The sequence below is a fragment of the Hyla sarda genome, chromosome 1 (genome assembly GCF_029499605.1).
Source record: "Hyla sarda isolate aHylSar1 chromosome 1, aHylSar1.hap1, whole genome shotgun sequence".
Taxonomy (NCBI): Eukaryota; Metazoa; Chordata; class Amphibia; order Anura; family Hylidae; genus Hyla; species Hyla sarda.
In genome coordinates, this window is record NC_079189.1 from 432,611,399 (window position 1) to 432,638,414 (window position 27,016).

Below are 27,016 nucleotides of genomic sequence, written 5' to 3' on the forward strand. Positions count from 1 at the left end.
TCCCCCTGCCGTTCCTTAGTCCAACCACCGCCGCTGCCCCATTGCCTCCCCCATCCTCGGTTTTATAATTACCTGTTCCCGGGGTCCGCACTTCTTCTGGCTACGCGATAGCGCAGGACGCCGCAGGAGCCAGAAGTAGCGTGGACCCCGGGAACCGGTAATTATAAAACTGGGGATGGGGAGGCAATGGGGCAGCGGCGGTCTCTGGCCGGGGAGGGGCATTATCGGCAAGGTAATTGCAGATACCAATAACATCCAAAATCATGAATATCGGCCGATAATATCGGTCAAATCGATAATCGGTCGATCCCTACCGTACACCACTATTTGCAGTGCATTTATTATTTGCGCAAATTAAATTTAGACGTGTTTTTGTGCAAAGCCTACTCTTTTGCTCAAACCTACACCACCTAATAGAACACATACAAATGTGTTAGATGCCAGAGCACAAAGCTTAAACCAATCTCTGCAGCTGACTTTTTTTTTTTTTATAAATGTGCAGATTTATTAGGTCTGTGCACCATTCTGGTAAGTTGAGAAACTGTATAAAAAAAAAAAAAAAAAAAAAAAAAAAAAAAAAGATACACCAAGCAAATGGTAAAGCCTTTACTACCTCACACCAACATAGGTAAATGTCCCCTAATGACAAACTGTTTAAACATTTCTATGTTGTAACTACAGTCCATAATAATGGACATTTTTGTTACATCTTTGCGCCAAGGTTATAGGGAAACTGACAGCAGCATCCCCCACATTAACCAGCATTTTCCCTGCAACAGTTAGTCTAGCCATTCCTGAGCAATCTGGATTTATTCAAATGTTTCCAGCCTTTTGAGCAATGCTTCTCCCACCTGCTCCAGACGATATTCTAAGGGAAGCTGGGATGCAAATTTATAAAGGGGGAGCTGATATGGGGCTGGGGAAGCATTGCCCGTGATCCTGGAGACCACCTACATTGCTCAGAAAATTAAATGTTTATACTTTGATAAATACAGCTTGCTCAGGCAAAATGCATCTTAAACAGCACCACCCACACTATAAACTTTATAAAAAATAAAGGTACTGGAAGACATCTTCAATCCCTTAAAGTAGGGATCGGCCAATAATCACGATTTTGGGCATTATCGATATCGGCAATTACCTTGCCGATAAGCTGATAATGCCCCCCCCCCCCCCAACCCGCCGCACAGCGATCGCCTACCCCCCCCCCCACCCCCCGACCCGCCGCACCGTGACCGCCCCCCCCCCCCCCGTAGTGCTGGGCGGTATACCGGTATGAACCGGATACCGTTTTTTTTTTCTCCCACGGTATGGATTTTTTCCATACCGCTATACCGGTGGGGCCCCTCCCCCACCCTCCGAGTCAATAAAAAAAAATTAACTTACCCGTAATGGGGGTGGTCCGGGCCATCCATCCTTCCTGTAGTGTCCGGCGGCATTCCGGGTGGAGGGTGAACCGGTCCGGGCTGTCCTTCTCCGGGGGTGCTCTTCTCCACTCCGGGCAGGCTCCGGCCTAGTACGCTGCATAGACGCCGCTACGCCGTGACGTCAGGTGCGTCGCTGCGCAGCGGCGTCTATGCTGCATTACTAGGCCGGAGGCTGCCCGAAGTGGAGAAGAGGACCCCCGGAGAAGGACAGCCCGGACCGGTTCACCCTCCACCCGGAATGCCGCCGGACACTACAGGAAGGATGGATGGCCCAGACCACCCTGACAGGTAGGGAGAGAGAAGCGGGTGGTGGCGGCGGCGGCCTATGGCACCGCAAAAGCCACTGCAGTGCATTGATTTAAAGTGCCCGCTTTAAATCAATGATCTGCAGCGGTGTCGCGGGGGGATAAATAGCCGATAACTTATACCGGAATATCGGTATAAGTTATCGGCTATCGGCCCTAACCTCCACCGATTATCGGTATCGGCCCTAAAAAAAAGATATTGGTCGATCCCTACCTTAAAGGGGGACTGCAGGTAGGTATAGCAGTCCGAGACCCTGCATTGGTCTCCTATTCACCCGCACTATAACCCGGTTTATCTGGTTAGTGTGGGTAAACAGGTGACCGTTTTCCTTTAAGCTTTTATTTATGAAAAATGTCTTTAACCCCTAGAGGATGCAGGATGTACATGTATCTCCTGCATCCTTTCCCATTGAATAAAGCACCAATAGCAGTATCTTACATGGCAAAAATCAGTTGCCAGTAATTCAGTGGAACCGATCAGGACCATTGCAGCAAATTCGCTGGATCCCCATGAGCTGAGAGCACAGGCGGAGGTTCTCTGCCTGCATCTGTCCAGTCCAATCAGCACCGTTTGTAATCAGTCCCCGGAGCGCGTTCGCTCCGGGTCTGATTACTGTCGATCACGGGGGTCGGCGGCGTGTGACATCATGCCTCCGCCCCCGTGTGTCCTCATGCCTCCGCCCCTCAATGCAAGTCTATGGGAGGGGGCGTGACAGCTATCACGTTCCCTCCCGTAGGCTTGCATTGAGGGGCGGAGCATGACGTCACACGGGGGCGCAGGCATGACGTCACACGCCGTTGGCCCTGTGGTCGCCGGTAATCAGACCCGGAGGGAACACGCTCCGGGACTGATTACAAACGGGGTGCCGCGTGCAAGATCACAGGGGTCCCCAGCGGCGGGTCTCCCGAGATCAGGCATCTTATCCCCTATGCTTTGGATAGGGGATAAGATGTCTAAGCACCGGAGTACCCCTTTAAAACAGATAAGTCATAAGCATTTCATGATGTATCTAACCTTTCTTATCAGCAATTTTTGCCATGGTTGTTACTCCTTCTCAGAGCCATAGCTCTTATTTTACCACATACAGAGCCACAAGTATTGATTGTGGCATGCAGAGGGTTAAACTGCTGGGATCAGACTACAGTTCATTGTCAGCAGGTGTAAGCTGTAATATACCTGTCTTTCTAGAAATGGGACTAAAAAGAGCTCTATGAAATCTGTAAGTAAGGCAATAACTTTACTAAATAGAGGTAACACTAAAAAACTAAGGATTCATGCATTTGAGTAGCAAGGGTCCAAATAACACAAATGCTACAGGTTTAAGGGATACTCAAATCTGGGACATTTATGGCATATACACAAGATACACCATAAATGTCTATTAGATGAGGGTCCTACTATCTCAAGACTGACATGCGCAAAATGTTGTGACTTCTATACACATCAAAAAGCCAAGCCATGTGTGGGCTGGTGTAAATTTGCAATTTGTTGGCGGTGTCCGTGCAAAAAATTTGAGAGAATCTTTAAAAAGTCGCAGTGGATAAATCTCTGACCACTGCAAAAAAATAAAAACCTAACCATACCCCAACACATTAGGCTCCCTTTACATACACTGTTCAAAAAAATAAAGGGAACGCTTAAACAACACAATGTAACTCCAAGTCAATCACACTTCTGTGAAATCACACTGTCCACTCAGGAAGCAACACTGATTGACAATCAATTTCACATGCTGTTGTGCAAATGGAACAGACAACAGGTGGAAGTTATAGGCCATTCGCAAGACACCCCCAATAAAGGAGTGGTTCTGCAGGAGGTGACCACAGACCACTTCTCAGTTCCTATGCTTCCTGGCTGAGGTTTTGGTCACTTTTGAATGCTGGCGGTGCTTTCACTCTAGTGGTAGCATAAGACCCCCACATGAGACCAACAACCCACACAAGTGGCTCAGGTAGTGCAGCTCATCCAGGATGGCACATCAATGAGAGCTGTGGCAAGAAGGTTTGTTGTGTCTGTCAGCGTAGTGTCCAGAGCATAGAGGCGCTACCAGGAGACAGGGCAGTGCATCAGGAGACGTGGAGAAGGCCGTAAGGGGGCAAAAACCCAGCAGCAGGAAATCTACCTCCACCTTTGTACAAGGAGGAGCAGGAGGTGCACTGCCAGAGCCCTGCAAAATGACCTCCAGCAGGCCACAAATGTGCATGTGTCCACTCAAACGGTCAGAAACAGACTCCATGAGGGTGGAATGAGGGCCGATGTCCACAGGTGGGGGTTCTGCTTACAGCCCAACACCATACAGGCTGTTTGCCAATTTTAGTGTTCCCTGGCATATGACAAATTCGCCACTGGCGCATTGTGCTCTTCACAGATGAAAGCATGTTCACACTGAGCACATGACAGTCTGGAGACACCGTGGAGAACATTCTGCTGCCTGCAACATCCTCCAGCAGTTTGGCGGTGGGTCAGTAATTGTGTAGGGTGGCATTTCTTTGGGAGGCCGCACAGCCCTCCATATGCTTGCCAGAGGTAGCCTGACTGCCATTAGGTACCAAGATGAGATCCTCAGACCCCTTGTGAGACCATATGCTTGTGCAATTGGCCCTGGTTTCTCCTAATGCAAGACAATGCTAGACCTCATGTGGCTGGAGTGTGTCAGCAGTTCTTACAAGAGGAAGGCATTGATGCTATGGACTGGCCGGCCTGTTCCCCAGACCTGAATCCAATTGTGTCATGTCTCACTCCATCCACCAACGCCACGTTGCACCACAGACTGTCCAGGAGTTGGCGGATGCTTTAATCCAGGTCTGGGAGGACATCCCTTCAGGAGACCATCCGCCACCTCATCAGGAGGCCACCCACACTACTGAGCCTCATTCTGACTTATTTTAAGGACATTACATCAAAGTTGGATCAGCCTGTAATGTGGTTTTCCACTTTGATGATTTTGAGTGTGACTCCATATCCAGACCTCCATGGGTTGATAAATTTGTGTGTGATTTTGTTGTCAGCACATTCAACTATGTAAAGAAAAGTATTTCATACGATTAGTTCATTCATTCAGATCTAGGATGTGTTATCTTAGTGTTCCCTTGATTTATTTTTTTTGAGCAGTGTATATGCGGCATCCATTGTCAGTTCCCTCCGGCGCTGAAAAAGCTGCGCTGGAGGGAAAACGAAACCAGAACCGATCCCAAATGAATGGGACACTGGATGATTAGGCTCGCCGGACCGAAACAGACAGGGGAACGCATCTTGCTGCATTCCCCGGTCCATGCCGAATACTTGTCAGGCGGCTTCAGATGTAGGACGCTGTGTTTATCTATGGAGCATCGGAGGCATTGCCGGACAGAACTGAAAGCATATTACAAGCATCGGCTTTTGCCTCCGGCGCTCCATCTCGAGGACTGGTACAATGAATACTACACAACCAGGTGCCTCCTGCCTGTTGCAAGACTACAACTCCCTGCAGCTCCAAACGGGCATGCTGGGAGTTCTAGTGCTAGAGGTACCCTGGTTTGAGCAATTACATTTTTTTTCCAGGTTTTATACCACTAGCCCACCAGGATTGATTATGCCTAGCTTTCCCCACGTCTTTATTTTCATGGTAGGCATAGTCAATTCTGGTGAGCTAGTGGTACAAAACTTTAAAAATAAATAAATAAAAACAATTTGCTCAAACTGATGGCAACTGATGATTTTGACTGATTACAATTTATGCACTTTTTAAGCATCAGCCATCAGTTGTGAACAGTTATCCAATGAACGGAAGAAAAAAAAAAAAAAAAAAAAACACAACTACTAATATCAGCTTAGGACATTAAAGGGGTAAGGATAGGGGATAAGTTTGAGATCGCGGGGGGTCCGACCGCTGGGGCCCCCTGAGATCTCTCTGTACGGGTGCCAGGCTCTCCGGCCAGATAACGGGTGTCGACCTCCGCACGAAGCGGTGGCCGACACGCCCCCTCAATACATCTCTATGGCAGAGCCGGAGATTGCCGAAGGCAGCGCTTCGGCTCTGCCATAGAGTTGTATTGAGGGGGCGTGTCGGCCGCCGCTTCGTGCGGAGGTCGAGCCGCCCCTTCCCACAGGCTTTCGGGGCTCCGTACAGGAGATCGCAGGGGGCCCCAGCGGTCGGACCCCCCGCGATCTCAAACTTATCCCCTATCCTTAGGATAGGGGATAAGTTGTTCACCACTGTGTTCACCACTGGACTCCTCCTTTAACATTGCATCTGTTATTCTACTGTGACCTTTTTATCTCCTGTACGTGGCTCTGATACACCTTTCTGCCCTCCTACTTGTTCCCTTCCCCACACCCTGCCTTTAACCCCTTAAGGACCAAGCCCATTTTGACCTTAAATGGGCACTGTCATCAACTTAATTTTTTTATATGTTGTAGTACTTATGTACTACAACATATCTCTAATATACTTACATTATTTTTCATTTATCTTTTTTCATGGTGAAATTTACGTTTAAAAACCGGCCACTAGGGGTCACCCTCCTAGTGGCCGGCTGCAGCCTGGCATGACGTCACGCCAGAAAAAGGACTTTTTGGCTGGGCAAAATCAGTCCTTTTTCTTTTCGGCTGCGCTCCCTCCCTGCCTGTCAATCAGACAGGCGGGAGCGAGCGCATTAAACGCCAGGGCTGCGCGCATTGGCTGGTTATAGTCGTGCGCAGCCCATTCATCCCTGCCCCCGACATGTACACTGCAGTATAAACACACTCTGTCCCGGGTCTCGGAAGGTGTCTGTCGCTATGCAGGCTACTCCTATACTCCTCCTCCCCGGGTATCACATGTACAGATAAACAGGGAGGAGGAGACCCCGGAGCAGCCTGCCATGCGATTGGCTGATCATCTATGCGCGCTCCCGACGGGAGCGTAGCATAGATGTAGTGAGGGTGGAAGTCAGTGACGTGACACCTGCTGGGAAAGCCAGCTTCCGGGAGAGGAAAGAGCAGCAAGCAAGAAGACCAGAAGATGACCGCTATGTAAGTCCCAAATTTTTTAAAGGCAGGGAGGGGGTTAGGGATAGATTACCTATAGGTAGGGACAGAGTAAAATAAATATGAGATGGTGGGAGCTACTCTTTAAGGACCAGGCCAATTTTATTTTTGCATAGTTTTTTTCCTCCTTGCCTTCTGAAATCCATAACTCTGATATTTCCATCTACAGACCCATACAGTGGGGATCAAAAGTTTGGGCACCCCAGGTAAAAATTTGTATTAATGTGCATAAAGAAGCCAAGGAAAGACTGAAAAAAAAATCTCCAAAAAGGCATCAAATTACAGATTACACATTCTTATAATATGTCAACAAAAGTTAGATTTTATTTCCATAATTTACACTTTCAAAATAACAGAAAACAAAAAAATGGCATCTGCAAAAGTTTGGGCACCCTGCAGAGTTAATATCTTGTACTGCCCCCTTTGCCAAGAGTCTTTCAATTCTTGTTTGAGGTATCTTTGCCCATTCTTCCTTACAAAAGTCTTCCAGTTCTTTGAGATTTCTGGGCTGTCTGTCATGCACTGCTCTTTTAACGTCTTTCCATAGATTTTCAATTATGTTGAGATTGTGAAGGCCATGGCAAAACCTTCAGTTTACACCTCTTGATGTAATCCCCCGTGGATTTCGAGGTGTGTTTAGGATCATTATCCATTTATAGAAGCCATCCTCTCTGTGAAGGGGTTATCCAGGAAAAAACTTTTTTTTATATATCAACTGGCTCCAGAAAGTAACATATTTGTAAATGCCTTCTATTAAAAAATCTTAATCCTTTCAGTACTTATCAGCTGCTGAAGTTGAGTTCTTTTCTGTCTAAGTGCTCTCTGATTACACCTGTCTCAGGATCTGCCCAGTTTAGAAGCAAATCCCCATAGCAAACCTCCTACTCTGTGCAGTTCCCAAGACAAGCAGAGAGCACTGTTGCCAGACAGAAAAACAAGAACTCAACTTTAGCAGCTGATAATTATTGAAAAGATTAAGATTTTTTAATAGAAGTAATTTACAAATCTGTTTAAACTTTCTGGAGCCAGTTTATATTAAGAAAAAAAAATTTGCTGAAATTTTATTGAATCAATTTTTCCTTCTACTCGTGAGATGTTCCCTGTGCCACTGGCTGCAATACAACCCCAAAGCATGATTGATCCGCCCCATGCTTAACAGTTGGACAGAGGTTGTTTTCATTAAATTCTGTCCCCCTTCTTCTCCAAACGTACCTTTGTTCATTCCGGCCAAAAAGTTCAATTTTAACCTCATCGGTCCACAGAACTTGTTTCCAAAATGCATCAGGCTTGTCTATATGTTCATTTGCAAAGTTCAAATGCTGATTTTTGTGGTGAGGATGTAGAAGGGGTTTTCTTCTGATGACTCTTCCATGAAGACCATATTTGTACAAGTATCTCTTTATAGTGGAATAGTGTACCACAACTCCAGTGTCTGCCAGATCTTTCTGGAGGGATTATGCAGTCAAACGTGGGTTTTGATAGTTTTTCTCACAATCCTGCGAGCTGTTCTGTCTGATATTTTTCTTGGTCTTCCAGATCTTGCGTTAACTTCCACTGTTCCTGATGACTGCCATTTCTTAATTACATTCCGAACAGAGGATATTGACATCTGAAAACGTTTTGCTATCTTCTTAAAGCCTTCTCCAGCTTTGTGAGCGTCAACTATTTTGAGTTTCAGATTTCCAGACAATTGCTTAGAAGAACCCATGGTGCGGATTGTTGGGCAAGGTCAGATGAGTCTGGGCATTTAAAACCTTTGAGATTGACATCACCTTGTCTTCCCAGATGATGACTGAGAACAAGCCATGATACTGGCAGGTCTCAGCTTTGAAAAGGGGGCAGTGCATGCTATAAATTTTGCAGGGTGCCCAAACTTTTGCAGATGCAATTTTTTTGTTTTCTGCTATTTTGAAAGTGTAAATGATGGAAATAAAATCTAACTTTTGTTGATATATAAGAATGTCGAATCTGTAATATGAAGCCTTTTGGAGATTTTTCCATCTTTCCTTGGCTTCTTTATGCACACTAATACAATTTTTTACCTGGGGTGCCCAAACTTTTAATCTCCACTGTATAAGGGCTTGTTTCTTGTACTTTTTAATGAAACCTCTCATTTTACCATAAAATGTATGCCGAACCCCAAAAAATATTTTTTTTAGGGAGTAAATTTAAATGAAAACCACAATTTTGCACATTGGAGGGTTTCGTTTTCACACTGTACAATTTATGATAAAAATGACATGTGTTCTTTATTCTGTGGGTCAATACGATAAAAATGATACCCATGGCTAGATACTTTTATATTTTTGTACCGCTTAAAAAAAAAATATAAAACTTTTTGTACAAAATGAGTAGTCTAAAACCACCCTATTTTGACCACCTATAACTTTTTCATTTTTCCATATATAGGTCATCTGTACTTTTTATTGATACCACATTTGCATATATAAAACTTTTAGATCATTTTTTATTTAAACATTTTTGGAATAAAAAGCAGCATTTTTGGACTTTATTTTTTACGTTTACGCCGCTCACCTTACGGGATCACTAACATATTTTGATAGTTCGGACATTTACGCACGCGGCGATACCAAATATGTTTATAAAAATGTTACGCTTTTTGGGGTGTAAAATGGGAAAAACTGACAATTTTCATCTTTATTGGGGGAGGGGATTTTTCCTTTTTTTTTTTAAATAGTTGAATATTTTTCAACTATGTGTTTGTGTGCGCGCATGTGTCAGAGTCGGGGGGGGGGGGGGACGGGACAGGACAACAATGCTACCTAATGTGGTGAACCTGCTGCCTACCTAATGTGGGGAACCCCCAGAAGTAGCACCCCCGATCATCCGTCAGCTCATACTATTACCACACGGGGGTAGGGGGAATGGGGGGGGTTGCTGGTGGATGATGGGGGTGTTTCTGGTGTATGATGAGGGGCGCATGATGGGGGCATTATATGTGAGGGGCACATGATGGGGTCATTGTATGTGAGGGGCGCATGATGGGGGCATTATATGTAAGGAACTCATGCGGCCCAGCCTCACCCAGCTGCTACCTCCAGTGGCCCCTGGATAATTTGAGTTTAAGACCCCTGATCTATAGCAATCTTTTGATTGCTAATACTGTTCAGTGCTATGCATAGGACATCGGCTATCTTCTGCTCTGGTCTGCTCAATCTCCGACCAGAGCAGGAGACGGACGGAGGTAGGTGAGGGGACCTCCGTCCGCCATTACGGATTATCGGATCGCCACAGCAGCGCTACGGGCGATCCGATCATATATTTTAATATGCGCATTGCCGCAGATGCCGTGATCTGTATTGATCACAGCATGAGGGGTTAACGGCAGACAACCACGCGATCGCGGATGTTGGCCATTACCGGCGGGTCCCTGGCTGCTGATAGCAGTCGGAACCTGCCGTGTATGACGCGAGCACCACTCCGATGCTCACAGTCATGCACAGGAAGTAAATGTACGTCCTGGTGCGCAAAGTACCACCAAACCAGGCCGTACATCATTAAGGGGTTAAATTACAGGTCCCAGGATCCTTTGCTGCCGCTTTGTACTCACTTCCTCCTAGTGCTGGGCGGTATACCGGTATGAACCGGATACAGTTTTGTTTTTTTTCTCCCACGGTATGGATTTTTGCCCATACCACTATACCACTAGCGGTGTCACAAGAATGCCGAGCGCGGCTCTGTTCCCCGTCCCTGTCAGCTCTCAGGGTATGGGAACAGATTTAAAAGCCTCGCGCACAGCTAACGTAGTACTGCGCAGGCGCAGCACTAAGCAAATAGCGTAGGGCTAACGTAGGCAGCGCTAGGAGCCTAGCGTTAGCCCTACGCTATTTGCGGTGCGGGCATTATCGGCAAGGTAATTGCCGATACCGATAATGCCCAAAATCGTGATTATCGGCCGATAATATCAGCCAAACCGATAATCAGTCGATCCCTACTAAGCAACAATTCCCATCCTGTTTCTATCTTCTGTACTATATAGCAATGATTCACAAAATGGGTGCCTCCATCTGTTGCAAAACTACAACTCCCAGCATTCCCAAAAAGTCAAAGTCCATCTGTAAACCCCCTCACTTCCTCAGAGTAAGCAGATCTTTCCTCCGTGCAGTTGGTTCAGGGGGTGTGGCTTACATGGACTCAGACAGCATAAAAGTCACATGGTCTGTCTCCAAGGGTGGGGGCCAGAGGCCGTTAGGGGAAGAAAAACCAAGACAGAGTGGCAGGATGGCTTATTTTCCTGCATTTTGCACATTTTGTGCGTCATATAGCTCTGCAATGGAGCATTACTTATAATGACTTGCTTAGGAAGATATGTGTATCATTATATGAGGGAATTAAATTATATTTTACTTAACTGAACTACCCCTTTAAGTAAAAAAAACTGAGACTGACATACTTAAAGGGAAACTGACAGCCGGTTCACTCGCACTAAACCCAATACACAGGGTTATACTGTGGATGACTGGATTAAAATGAGATATAACCTGGTTTCATTCCCTCTGTTCTGATATGCCAGCCACCTCATGAATATTCAAGGAGGACCATACGCCCATGAGGCAGTGATGCTGGGTCCCGCATTCACTACACAAAGGTGACGATTAACATCATACCAATGATGGCTAATTGGTCCATCATCGGAAACAATTCACAGACCTGGATAGGTTTAACCTCATTTCATCCTGGTTTCATCGGCACAGCACTCACATGACCAGCGCGCAATTCACGGAATATAGAGGTGGATCTTAAGAGGGACAGATCTCCAAGGCGAAGCTATGTATTGAAACCAGGGACCCCCCACATCTGTCTCCTGTTCACCTACAGCATAACCCATATAAAAAATAAAAAAAAACTGTAAAGCCAATATATTCTCCCCATTGTGCCTCATGTATAGGATACAATCCCATGTAGTGCCAGCCAAATATATTTTTGACAATATATTTAGTTCAGTGCCTTAAACCAAATATTATGCCCCAATGAGCTGTGCCATTGTTTCCCAACCTGTGCCTCCACAGCTATTGCTAACAGAACTCTCACCTTTCGCTGGCCTTTTATACTCCAGCCTGGCCAGAGAAGAACGATGCAGACAATTCACACAGTCTGCATGATATGGGAAACACTGGGAGACCAGGCACAGAGCAGAGTGTTTTCTCTCTCCAGTCACTGCTCAGTTTTTCAGTTGTATTAGACCAATTCAATGAATGCAGGGAGATGGGATCACCCCTTTTAACAGTTACCCGACCCGGCTGGAAGAGGTGCTGCTTGTCAGAATAGACTCCCGTACTACTGTTATTGAATATTCTGTGGCTATGCCATTTAAGTGCTAGTTGGGAATACCCCTTTAGGGTCTATTCACACGTACAGTATCCTGTGCAGATTTGATGCACAGGATGTAAACTAAATGACTGAACAAAGCTTCAAATCCTGCGCATAAAATATGCACAGGATACTAGTCAATAGACCTTAATGTATTTCAACAGGGTCACAAACTAGACAACTTCCTTTTCATGCAACGACTGCATCATAGGCCATTAAAACCTCACCCACAATCATGCAAGCTACATAATAAAAAAAAATTATAATGATAGGTAAAACAACTGCCAACTCTGGTTGGTATGGCCGGTTTAACCCTATTCTCATGAGGTTTGGCAGACATCTACTTTACTTTGTTACACATCACAAAAGTTATTCAACCAACTTTTAAGGCACAATTATAAGACACAGGAGCCAGTTCACATTCATCACCATCTGCATCATACCAGTAAACATGGAATTAACCACCCTTTTTTGGAACATCTCTCCAATAAATAATAGTATACTGCTGTACTCCAATGCATGCACTATGGGGCAGATTAACTAGTAGTGGCCAAACATGTTTAAGAGGACCTGTAGCCAACCCCAAAAAAATTAGATTTTACCATCATTAAATACCTAAGGGTGCCATGATTACACAGTTATTGTTGTTGGAGTTTGGCCACAGATCTTCTTTAACCCCTCAACAACATCGTGACGTAAATGTACGTCATGATGCGGTGGGACTTCCCTCACCATGACATATTTACGTCATGAACATGACCCCGAGTCCCTGGCAGCCAGGGACCCGCCAGTAATGGTGGACATCAGCGATCGCGATGATATCCGCCATTAACCCCTCAGATGCCATGATCAATACAGATCACATCATCTGCGGCAGTGCGGTTGGTAAAATGGATGATCGGATCGCCTGCAGCGCTGCCGCAGGGATCCGATCATCCATAATGGCGGACGGAGGTCCTCTCACCAGGTCTCCGATCAAATAGACACGAGCAGAAGATCGCCGAGAACACTGATCAAGCGCTATGTCTATGCATAGCATGAACATAATAAGCAATCAACTGAGTGCAGTAAATAGTCCCCTATGGGGACATAAAAAGCGTGTGTGTGTGTGTATGTGTATATATATATATATATATATATATATATATATATATATATATATACACACACACACACACACATACACGTTAAAATAATGTTATGTTAAAATATGTAAAAAAAATTAATAATTTTAAATCCCCTCCCCCAATAAAAATGTAAATAGTCCCTTTTTCTCATTTTACCCCCATAAAGCATAAAAAAAAAAAAACTCATACATATTTAGTATTGCAGCGTACGTAAGTGCCCAAACTAACAAAAATATAATGTTAATTATCCCGTATGGTGAACGGCATAAACGTTAAAAAAAAACTCAAAAGCAGCTTTTGCAGCTTTTTTTGTTTATTTCAAAATGTATATATTTTTTTCAGACTACGGAATCTCCGCCTGCAATTTCAAAGCGAAATTCCGCTTGCTAAAATGTATAGTGTAGTGAATGGTTTTCGGTTCACAAAATCACACTTCAGAATTTGTGAAGCGGAATTTGTGAATGGAAAATCCGCTTGGAAATGTCCGCCTGAAGAAAGGCGTTGCTCTTTCTTCTGGCGGAACACATTGCAAACTATTGGAGACTGCAGTGTCCGCGTGGTCCTAGCGCCGACTGATTCAGTCAGCGCTGGCCGCACTCGGAAGCTCCGGGCGGAAATTTTCTGCCCGGAGATTCCGTAGTCTGAACCTAGCCTAAAGGGTAAAACAAACTAAAGTGGTACCGATAAAAACTACAGATCATGGCGCAAAAAAAAAAAATGAGCCCTCATACTGCCCCATATACGGAAAAATTATTCGGTTTTATAGGTGGACAAAATAGGGCAATTTCAAACAAACTATTTTAACAAAATTAGTACGAGATTTTTTTTAAAGCGGTACAATTATAGAAAAGCATATATCACGGGTATCATTTTAATCGTATTGACTCACAGAATAAAGAAAGCACGTCATTTTTCACATAACGTGTACAGCGTGAAAACAAAACCTTCCAAAATTTGCTAAATTGCAGTTTTGTTTTCAATTTCCCCACATTAATATGGTAAAATGAGTGATGTCATCAAATTGGTCACGCAAAAAAAACAAGCCCTAATATGGGCCTGTGGATGAAAATATAAAAAAAACAAAAGAGTTGTGAATTTTAGAAGGCGAGGAGTAAAAAACGAAAATGCAAAAATAAAATTGGCCTGGTCCTTAACCCCTTAGGGACTATTTTCTCCTTAAAGGGTAGCTCCCACCATCCTATTTTTTTTTTTTTTGCTAGCCCGTTCACACCCCGCCCCCCCACCCCCGTGCCGGCACTAGCCCGTTCCCTCCTCAACCCCCCCCCCGCCCCGCATACCCCGTTCCCTCGTTACACTTGCAGTTACTGCAGAGTCCGGCAGCGGGCGTGCAGGGACAGCAACGATGTGCGGGAGGAGTGGCCTCCCAGACAGGCAGGGAGCGAGTGCAGCCTAACTGAAAAAGGACTGATTGCCACTCCAAAATCAGTCCTTTTTCAGTAGCCAGTTTTTAAATGTAAATTAAACCTTTTTAATGAAAAAAAAAATAATAAAAGTATATTAGAGATATGTTGTAGTACATAACTACTACAACATATCAAAAAATAAAGTTGGTGACAGTGCCCATTTAAGGACTGAGCAAATTTTTGTTTTTGCATCTTCGTTTTTCTCTCCTTCCCTTCTAAAAATTCTAACTCTTAAAATGTTGCACCTACAGACCCATATAAGGTCTTGCGTCACCAATTGTACTTAATGACATAACTTATTTTATAATATAACCTAGTGCTGGGCGGTATACCGGTTCATACCGAATATGGAAACTTTTGTGCTGCACGATATGAATTTTTCCCATACCGCAATACCGGTTGGGCACCTCCCCCTTGGGAATTAATGCATTATTAGCCCAGCTGTCCCCATCGGGGTAAATATTCACATATCACCCGCAAACGCTGCCCTCCTCGTCCTCCTTTTTGTTGCGGCCCGCCGGCACTGACACTCTATAGTGTACGCTGTATCCCTATGCCTGGGCTGCAAAAGAAACAAAATAAACTTTAACTCACCTTCCCCCGTCGGTCCGGACCTGCTTCCTGGGGACGGGAACGTCGGAGAGCCGTCAGCAGCGATGATTCACCTCGGCCGGTGATCGGTTGAGCCCACTGTCATGTAAGAAGCCGGCAGGCTTCTTACATGACAGTGGGCTCAGCCTATCACCGGCCAAGGCGGAACATCGCTGCGGCCGGCGATAGGCAGACGGCTCTCCGACGTTCGTGAGGCCGATGTAGGAAGGGGAGTTAAAGTTTATTTTGTTTCTTTTGCAGCCCGGGCATAGGGATACAGCGTACACTATAGAGTGTCAGTGCCGGCGGGCCGCAACAAACAGGAGGACAGCGTTTGCGGGTGATGTGAGTATTTACCCCGATGGGCTGATAATTTGGGGGGGGTGAGAAGCCGAACAGTGCTCGCAGGCCACATGATTTGGGGGGGGGAGAGAAATAAAGTTATATACCGTGGAACCGCCATAAGTTACAAAAATACCACAATACACATATTTGGTCATACCACCCAGCTCCAATATAACCTGCGGTGAGACAAAAAAAAATATTATATTTGTGTGGGGAAATAAAAAAAACACCATTTTGTAACTTTTGGGGGCTCCTGTTTCTACATAGTACACTTTACGGTAAAAATGACACCTTATCTTTATTATTTAGGTCCATACGGTTACCCGATTTACCCAAGGATACCCAATTTATATAGCTGATTTTATTTTAAATACTTTAAATATATAAACTACATGCATCAAAATTAGTATGTTTAAAATTGGCATCTTCTGACAACTATAACTTTTTTTGCACCATTGTCTGTAGTATTTATCGGTTGTTTTGATCGCTTTTTATTAATATTTTTATGGGATACGAAGTGACCAAAAATGCACAATTTTGGATTTTGGTATTTGTTTATGTGTACGCTATTGACCGTGTGATTTAGCTAACCTAATATTTTAATAGTTCGGAAGTTTACGCACATGGCAATACACATGATTTTTATTCTTTATTACATTTTATTAAAAAAAATGGGAAAAGGGGGCGATTTAAACTTTTAACCCCTTCCCTCTTTTTTTGCACTTTTGTTTTTTTCCTCCTCACCTTCTAAAAAGTCACGACACTTTACATTTTCCACCTACAAATCCATATGAGGGCTTGTTCATTACGCCAACAATTTTACTTTGTAATACCATTAATAATTTCACTACAAAATCTACGGCGAAACCAGAAAACATTATTTGTGGTGAAAAATTTAAAAAGCCATTTTGTAATTGTTAGCTTCAGTTTTCTGTAAAAATTGCACCTTATATTTATTCTGTAGGAGACCAAATTTATATAGGTTTGATTTTATTTTACTACTAAAAAAAATATATATATAAATACATGTCCTCTTCTGACCCCTATAACTTTAGTTTTTCCATTTAAGTGGTGGAAGGAGGGCTAATTTTTTGCACCGTGATCTGAAGTTTTAATCAGTACCATTTTTGTTTTGATCGGACTTTTTGATCACTTTTTATAAATTTTGTGTACGCCATTAACAGTGCGGTTTAATTAATGATATATTTTTATAGCTCGGACATTTACACATGCCCCGATACCACATGTTTATTTTTATTTCAAATTTTTATGGGGAAAGGGGGGGGGGGTGATTCAAACTTATTAGGGAAGGGGTTAAATCACATTTATTAACACTTTTACACTTTTTTTTGCAATGCTATAGCCCTCATAGGGTTTATGCCGGACATCAGCCCGATCGGCGATGTCTGGCAATAGCCGTGGGTCCTGGTTGCCTATAGCAACTGGGATCCACTGGGTAGGATGCATGCTCACCTGCTGAGCATGTCTCATACCTCAGGAGCCGCAAATAGACTTTAATGAATGTACATTTGCGGCAAGGGGTTAACAGCGAAGAGGTTAACGACTTATTTTTTTTAAGCCCCCATAGGGGGCTAAAACATGCAATCTTCTGATTGCACACACTGATCAGTGTTATGCCATTGCATAGCATTGATCAGTATAACCGATGTTCTGCTGCTCCAGCCCCAGCATTAGCCGTGGGTCCTGGCTTCCTATAGCAACCGGGACCCACCAGGTTTAACCTGTTCTCCGCCAGTGAAAACTGTTTAAACCCATTAAAACTGGATCAGGAAGTACAGGTTTGCCACGAGTCCTTAAGGATTGGTGATGTAGGGTGTACGCCCTGCGTCCCCAAGAGGTTAAGGTCAAAATAGACTTGGTCCTTAAAGTGTTAAAAGGAGATATCCGGTGGAATTTTTTTTTTATCCATTATGTCCGGGATGCAAAAAATAAACTAACAATCCAGCAATAGAAATAAATGACGGCACTCACCAGATCTTAAAGTAATTTTTCTTTATTGAGCAATACTCATATCTTCAGGGAGAAGAGACAGCAATGAGGCTTCAGCAGCTATTTGCACTGCCTAGAACTTCGTAAAGGCCTGACGGCGAAACCGCTGCTATAGCTTCCTTGTTGCATACCACCTGTATGTAATCCCCCTGAAGATATGTGACTATCACTCAAAGAAGAATAACTTGAGGATCTGGTTAGTGCCTTCATTTATTTCTATTGCTGGAGTGTTATGTTGGGACACCACCTCACATCTCAGTATTTTGCCATTATAGAAACTTTGAAGAAGCTATTGGTACTATTCCTGGAGACAGGTGTAAAACTCACCATACATCGCTCCCCCGATGTGCCGACATAGGTATGCTGAGCCGGTCTTCTCCTGCATCTCTGAGCCTGGCACATCACACTGAAATCAGCTTATCGCCAGCCGCAGCAATGCCTTGCCTCGGCCAGTGATACGCTGAACGCAGAGTCATGTAAAAGGCCCAGACAGCAGGCGGGGCCCAGGCTGCTTATGTGACATCGCTGTGGCAGGTGACCAGCAGTGCGACACGTCAGGCTCCAAGATGCAAAAGACTGGGCCCAGAAGACCTATATTGGAACATAACTGTTGGCCAAAAGCTTCTGACCCCACATAATCAGACAAGTTCAACCACAGTGCATTTATATACAGGCTGGGGTGTAATTGTGGTTGGAATGAACTCACCCCTCAGCTCACTGCTCCCCAAATCTGCTTCTCATATATTGCAACATATGGCCTCAACATATGGGAATATCATTATACCAATCAGGCTATGTTCACACAGCAGATCTCTGCAATTCCGCTCCAATTCCTTTCTTCAAAGCTTGCAGCGGAATTTTTGCAGAACTGCACAATTTCTGTTTGCTCAAAACACTGAAGAATTCTGCCGAATTTCCAAGCCCCATTGGATTTAATGGGATTCTGCCGGCAATTCCGCAAAAGAAGAAGGTCTTTAAATTTAGTGCAATGGGGAAATACTGCTGTGTAAATGGGACAGCGGAATCCCATAGAACATAATGGCCTGCATTTATTGTAGGTGTAAGCGAAGCATTTATCATTGTAGGTGTAAGTGAAGCATTTATCATAGTAGGTGTAAGTGAAGCATTTTCTACACCTTTTTTTTTTTGTGTGCTGGTAACGTGTAGGAGCACCAAATTTATTAAATGGTCACAGAGTATTTGATAAATTTTGTGCAGGTCACATTTTCGGAAATTTCTCTCTTCACATACACCAAAAAGCTAAGCTAAGTCTGGGCTGGTGTAGTTTTAGAGACTTCAGTGGCTTTGCACTTTTTTGCACCTTTTCACAAAAAGGTGCAGTTCATAAAACCCTTCCATATCATGTGTATTGCCAAAATCAGTGGATCACAACTCAAAATCAGAAGAAATGTGTTAAAAATATATAAAAAAAAAAAAAGGTGGAAATAATCCCTGCTTGCGCCTTTTGTAGACACAAAAAAACAGTCTAAAGACAATGATAAATTTTTGCCAATGTGCTTTAAAATTCGGCTGAAATCTTCAGCAAAATTATGCACAGAAATTCTGCAATGTCAACATAGCCTTACAGTGAAAAACACAGAAGCCATGACGAGCTGGGGAGTGAGTTAGGCTACTTTCACACTACCGCTAAGCTCCGCTTATGGGAGTTCCGTTACAAAATGACAGGTGTGAAAAAAATTTACTGCATGGCCAGTATTTTTCTCCACTCCTTCAAAATACCAGACACCTGATAGACACCAAGCAAAGTCAATGGGATCCATCGGTGCCGTTAAAGGGGGTTACCCCCCATAAGGTGATTTTAGCACGTACCTGGCAGGCAGTAATGGACATACTTAGGAAGGATCTGCACTTGTCTTGGGGCTAAATGGCTATGTTGTGAGATTACTATAACACTGTAGCTAGCTTTTTGTGAACTGGTATTTCCTGTTTCACTTTTTTTTACTACAAATCCCATAATTCCATTTTCCTCCCTCCCACACATCAGCCACCCCACCCATTAAAACATAAATGAGCTGCATCCATTCAAAAGACCTGTGGTTTTCAATCAGGGTGCCTACAGCTGTTGCATTAGTTGCAGATTGATCTCTCTCCCACCAAGCGATCCCTCCACCCATTGAAGCAGACAGGCACCCTGTCATCAGCTGACTAGTGAGTCAGGTCTCAGCCGCATTGCAACCTGGGAAAATTCTGAGATAAGTCATTTTGTATGCTGATAAAAATAAATATTGGGGTGAAAATCTCAGAAGAATTGTGAGAAAACCAGTACAGACACTATATTATGAACCACACTAACTTTACAGCCCCTGTAGCATAGTAAAGTAAAAAAAATTCTGGAATACCCCCTTTTAAGTGAAAAAAAAAAAATGGCTAACTGACCCTCAACACAGGGCATAGCGGCAGTGTGGAAGTAACCTTTTTCTGTTTTTTGTTTTCCCACCCTACTTGCCAGTTTGTTTTTTTGTTTTTGTTTTTTTTTTGGGGGGGGGGGGTTCTGGTTTGCTTTTTTTATTTTTTAAGAGCCAGATTGAAGGCAGTCGGTGGATAACTGTTTTTAATACTACACACCACGACTCCCTGCCCATGCTTTTTATCTAAAGCACAAGCCTATTTCCATTGGGCACAGTCAAAGTACCAGTCAGTGGTCAGCAGTACTGCTCGTCAGTGCCCACAAAAATATCGATGCCATACAGTATGACAGTATATAACTACAATGTACTTATAGGTCCGTCAAAACTTGGTTTACAAAATTGTATTAAATAAATGACAAAAGAAACCAAAGACAAACCTATTGTTGTAGGCCTTCGGAACATAATACATTTAAATAACCGGACAAGCAGTATTTTTTTGCCCGGTAATTCTCCAGTAAACAACGGGCACTAGGTGATAAACCCCTTTAAAGGAGTACTCTGGTAGAAAACAAATGTTTCAAAAATCAACTTGGGCCAGAAAGCTAGGGTGTGTTCACACCATGATTTTACTATACGGTTTCATTATATAAAAAAATTTAAAAAAAATAAAACGTATGCAACCGTACAGAAAACTGTGCCCATAGACTTCCCATTCAAAACCGTATGCAACCATAAAGGTTGTCTCCGTTTTTGAAACCATACGGTTTTTTTACATTTTTTTTTCCGGCCTACCACAGTTTTTGGTCCGGGTGAAAAACTGTATTAAACCATATTCAATTTTTTTTTTTTTTAACATCGGAGTCAATGGGAACCGTACAGAACAGTATGTGTTCACCGCTTTCACCATACGGTTTTTGACTTTGCTCAGTTTTTTTTTCTTGTAATTTCAATCAACCAAGTAAAACTTTATTCATAATGGAGTGAAAAGTTAAAAACGTATACATTTTTTCTTTAAAAAAAACGGATGCAACCGGACTTTTTTCAAACCGTATACAGATAAAAATTTGTACTCACGTTTTGATACAGTTTAGTCAGGTTTTGAGGAATCTTTTTTTTTTTTTTTTTTTTTTTATCAAAAGACTGATACAAAACTGTATTGCAAAAACGTGGTGTGAACCCAGCCTTCTACAGATTTGTAATCGTTCCAGTACTTATCGGCTGTATGCTCTAGAGGAAGTTGTATAGTTCTTTCTAGTCTGACCACAGTGATCTCTGCTGACACCTCTGTCAGTGTCAAATCCCCATAGCAAACCTCTCCTGCTATGGACAGTTCCTGACACAGACAGAGGGGGTCAGCAGAGAGCATTGAGGTCAGACTGGAAAAAAAATTTCACAACTTCCTCTGTAGTATACAGCAGCTGATAAGTACTGGAAGGATTAAGATTTTTAAATAGATGTTATTTACAAATCTGTTTACATTTCTGACACCAGTTGTTTTCAAAACATTAAGGAGTACCCCTTTGAAGGGAATAGGGTCTGTTGTGCTATGTTTATCATGAAGCAGACTTCTAGCATGCAATGAAGACCCGGAATAGAGCCTCAATGTAAATGAGGACCTAGACCAATGTGCCTCCAGTTGTTACAAAACTACAACTCCCAGCATGCCCGGACAGCCAACGGCTGTCCGGGCATGCTGGGAGTTGTAGCTTTGTAACAACTGGAGGAACACAGATTGGGAAATACCAACCTAACTTTGTTGCAGTTCCCCTTACCCAAACCTAGTGTTTCTGGCCATGATGCCCAACCTATAGCTTTCCAGCTGTTACAAAACAAACTCACATCATGTCCTGGAAGGTCACAGGATGGGAAACCCTGTTCCATGGAGGCAGGGGTGCTCTTTACATAAGATACACACCTCCAGTCCTGAGGAACAAACCCGCCTGCTGGGAGTTGTAGTGCTTTTCTTTGTTATCTCCATGACTAGAGAAAATTAACTCTTTCCTATCCCGATCCCTAGTGAACACAATGGTGAGGAGTCCTGGCTCCGGGGCCCTTAGGAGAGCTTTGTTTACATGCAGTGTACACACGGGCACATCACATACAAAGACGGCGGCTCCATAGGCAGCAGGTACCGCCGCCAGTGTCAGCACAATGAAAGCAATAAGACGCCATCCTGCCAGCACTGCCCTCACCGGCACGCCATCCTGCCCACCGCACTACCGAACACCGGGGCCCATAACGACCTCTGGCCGATCCTGCGCCCGGGGCCCAAACAAAGCCCCTCCAGCCCACACTGTTCCGCCCAGCATCACCGACCACACAACCCAAGTCACATCCCCACCACACCGGCCTCACTCACCACGAATAGGTCTGCTCGGCCATGGCGGCGTCTCCTCAGGGGGGTCGGGGCTCCGGCCCTGTTTGTCAGCGACGGCTCTGCGGCTGTTCACACGACATGTCGTCCCGAGTTTAGTCTTCAAGAGGACGGTTATCCCAAGGGGGCAAGCCCATTGTAGACGGAGATGAGAGACAAGCAGCGGGCGAACACTAGCGTAGGGGCCTCGGCTACGAGCTCGAGAGTTACGAGCACGAAGCGCGTCCACAGTACGCTCTGCAGGGTACGCGCAGGCGCGGTGAGCAGGTTAGGTCACGTGCTCTCTGTGGGCGTAGTTATTTACTATCTCGCCTCAACGTCACGTCCAGAGGCACGGCGCTCTCGTCACGTAAAGAAGTGGGCTCGCGAGCGGTAGATTGTAACACGGCATAGCGCTCCAATCAAAACTCGTATAGCAAAGGGTATCCATAGCGACCAACCAAAACTGAGCATACGATTGTTAGACTGGATTAGGAAAATGAAAGCTGAGTTGTGATTGGTTGCGATTGGTATTATTATTGGACAGTTTTTGATTATCTCCTTTGTGTATACATAACAGGTATCTCTTGCAAAGCTGTCCAGGGATATCACAGAGGTGTACAGACATGGGACTCAAAAGGAGGATAATGGCGCCTGTAATTCTTAGGCTTCTTGCACACTACAAAATGACTCCGTTTTAAAGTTCCGTACGAAGTTCTATCTGAAAATCAGCTGTAAAATGGCAGTTACAAAATCCTATACGACCGTTAGAAAATCCCATTATAGTCTATGGGATTTTTCGAATAGCCGTTTTAACCCGTTATTAATAACGGCCGTTATTTAGTGATGGGCAAATGAATGGAAGAAATAGTGCATGCACTATTGCTCCCTTTACTATCTTCTGTCACAAAATAACGGCCGTTAAAATGGCTATTAGAAAAACCCCATAGGCTATAATGGGATTTTCTAACGGTCGTATAGGATTTTGTAACTGCCGTTTTACAGCTGATTTTCAGACAGAACTTTGTACGGATCTTTAAAACAGAGTCATTTTGTAGTGTTAAAGGGGCCTTATTTTATATACAGTCTAGATCAGAGCTCTCAACTATTTTTAGTGAGGTTCCGCTTATCCGGGTCGGCCATCCGGTAAAGGTCCGAGTGGAATGATAAGGCCTGGTTCACACCTAGCGGCCTCAGTGCCATGAAGGATATAGCAAACGAGCGACTGAAGTGTGGAGGATGTATGACCTGAATACTGCCACACACTGTACCCCCGAATATAATACTGCCACACACTGTACCCCTGAATATAACCCCGGACTCAGGGTTTTTCAGTTTTTGCACTTTCGTTTTTTCCTCCTTACCATTTAAAAATCATAACCCTTTCAATTTTCCACCTAAAAATCCATATTATGGCTTATTTTTTGTGTCACCAATGCTACTTTGCAGTGACATTAGTCATTTTACCCAAAAATTCACGGCGAAACGGAAAAAAAAATCATTGTGCGACAAACTCGAAGAAAAAACACCATTTTGTAACTTTTGGGGGCTTCCGTTTCTACGCAGTGCATATTTCGGTAAAAATGACACCTTATCATTATTCTGTAGGTCCATACGGTTAAAATGATACCCTACTTATATAGGTTTGATTTTGTCGCACTTCTGGAAAAAATCATAACTACATGCAGGAAAATTTATACGTTTAAAAATGTCATCTTCTGACCCCTATAACTTTTTTATTTTTTTATGTACAGGGCGGTATGAGGACTCATTTTTTGCGCCGTGATCTGAAGTTTTTATAGGTATGATTTTTGTTTTGATCTGACTTTTTGATCACTTTTTATTCATTTTTTAATGGTATAAAAAGTGACCAAAAATATGCTTTTTTGGATGTTGGAATTTTTTTGCGCGTACGCCATTGACCGTGCGGTTTAATTAATGATATATTTTTATAGTTCGGACATTTACGCACACAGCGATACCACATGTTTATTTATTTTTTTATTTACACTGTTTTATTTTTTTATGGGAAAAGGGGGGTGATTCAAACTTTTATTAGGGAAGGGGTTAAATGACCTTTATTAACATGCCTTATTAATACGCCTGTGATCAGTGTTATCGGTGCTTGACTGCTCCTGCCTGGATCTCAGGCACGGAGCAGTCATTCGTCGATCGGACACCGAGGAGGCAGGTAAGGGCCCTCCCAGTGTCCTGTAAGCTGTTCGGGACGCCGCGATTTCACCTCGGCAGTCCTGAGCAGCCAGGATACTTTCACTTCAGACGCGGCGGACAGCTTTAATTGCCGCGTCTGAAGGGTTAATACAGGGCATCACCTTGATCGGTGATGTCCTGTATTAGCCGCGGGTCCCGGCCGTTGATAGCCGCCGGGACCGACCCGATATGACACGGGGACACTGCGTGACCCTGCGGCATATCGCGGGAGCCGGCGGAGGACGTAAATATACATCCTGCGTCGTTAAGGAGATAATACTGCCACACACTGTACCCCTGAATATAATACTGCCACACATGCTGTACCCCTGAATATAATACTGCCACACACTTTACCCCTGAATATAATACTGCCACACACTTTACCCCTGAATATAATACTGCCACACACTATACCCCTGAATATAATACTGCCACACATACTGTACCCCTGAATATAATACTGTCACACACTGTACCCCTGAATATAATACTGCTGCACACTGTACCCTGGATATAATACTGCCACACACTGTACCCCTGAATATAATACTTTCACACACTGTACCCTCTGAATATATTACTACTGCACACTGTACTCTCTGAATATTACTGCTACACACTGTACCCCTGAATATAATACTCCCGCACACTGTAACCCTGGATATAATACTGCCACACACTGTACTCCTGAATATAATGCTGCCACACACTGTACCCTCTGAATATATTACTACTGCACACTGTACCCTCTGAATATATTACTGCCACACACTGTACCCCTGAATATAATACTGCCACACACTTTACTCCTGAATATATTACTGCCACACTGAGCCCCTGAATATAATACTGCCACACACTGTACCCCTGAATATAATACTGCCACACACTGTACCACTGAATATGATACTGCTGCACACTGTACCCTCTGAATATAATACTGCCACACACTGTACTCTCTGAATATAATACTGCCACACACTGTACCCCTGAATATAATAATTCCACACACTGAGCCCCTGGTATAATACTGCCTCACACTGGGCGCCTGGTATATTACCGCCACACACTGTACCCCAAAAATAATTCTGCTACACACTGTACCCCCTGAATATAATACTGCCACAAATTGGGCCCCTGGTATATTACTGCCACATACAATGCCCCTGGTATATTACTGCCACACACTATTCCCCTGCAATATTACTGCCACACGCAATTCCTCTGCAATATTACTGCCACACGCTATTCCCCTGCAATATTACTTCCACACGCTATTCCCCTAAATACATTTTTGACAAACACTGTGCCCTGTACCGACTAATTGTACCTCTTTGCCCCAAATAATTGATGCCACTGTGCCCCCAAAATTAATTATGCCACTGTGCCCCAGTTATTTATGCCACTGTCCCCCAGAATGAATTATGCCACTTTGCCCCCAGAATTAATTATGCCCCTTTGCCCCAGAGTTATTTATGCCACTGTGCCCCCAAAATTTATTATGCCACTGTGCCCCCTGAATGTATTATTCTGCTGTGCCCCCAGAATTAGTGATGCCACTGTGCCCCCAGAATTAATGATGCCACTGTGCCACACAGAATTAATGATGCCACTGTGCCCCAGAATTAATGATGCCACTGTGCCCCCAGAATGAATTATGCCACTGTGCCCCCAAAATTTATTATGCCACTGTGCCCCCTGAATGTATTATTCTGCTGTGCCCCCAGAATTAGTGATGCCACTGTGCCCCCAGAATTAATGATGCCACTGTGCCACACAGAATTAATGATGCCACTGTGCCCCAGAATTAATGATGCCACTGTGCCCCCAGAATGAATTATGCCACTGTGCCCCCAGAATTAATGATGCCACTGTAATCCAGAGTTATTTATGCCACTGCGCCCCAGAATGAATTATGCCACTATTCCCCCAGAATGCATTATGCCACCATGCCCCCAGAATGAAGGATGCCACTATTCCCCCAGAATAATGATGCCACTGTGCCCTCATAATGAATTATGCCACTGTGCCCCCAGAATTAATTATGACTCTATGCCCCTAGACTTAAGGATGTCACTGTGTCCCTACATGAATTTTGCCACTGTGACTCTCCAGCTGTTGCAAACTACAACTCCTGTCATGCACAGACAGGAGGTCATGATGGGAGCTATAGTTCTACAACAACTGGAGAGTCACAGGAGGGGGGGACACAAATTTGTACCTCCCCTTTGCCTCCCCATCCCAAGTCCCGCGCTGCTCCACTGCTCTGGCCTCTTCTAGTCAGGCCTGGCCAGAGCAGATGATGCAGGCAGCACTAATTGTGCCACCTACATCACACAAGTGCCAGGCGGCCGGGCAGCGAGCACAGCGTTCCCTCGCTCCGGGCCGCAGCTAATCATTTGTATCGGTGTCTTAAAGACAACTATACAAATTAATGTGGGGAGATCCAGCAGGCGGTCCAGATGAGTGGTGTTTATTTAAGGCTTGGGCTTTGGTCGTGAGCCAGTAAGTG

At 44.1% G+C, this 27,016-nt stretch overlaps 1 protein-coding gene across 1 annotated transcript in view; it reads right to left on the reverse strand.

Moving 5' to 3' along the window:
• The window catches only part of SPPL3 (signal peptide peptidase like 3), an 83,215-nt gene extending 60,640 nt beyond the window's left edge, over positions 1 to 22,575 (reverse strand). Inside the window, exon 1 of the mRNA XM_056530313.1 lies at positions 22,297 to 22,575. Coding sequence (XP_056386288.1) covers positions 22,297 to 22,319 — 23 coding nt within the window. The 5' untranslated portion in view covers positions 22,320 to 22,575. The remainder of the gene's footprint in view (positions 1 to 22,296) is intronic.
• Positions 22,576 to 27,016: the final 4,441 nt, after the last annotated feature.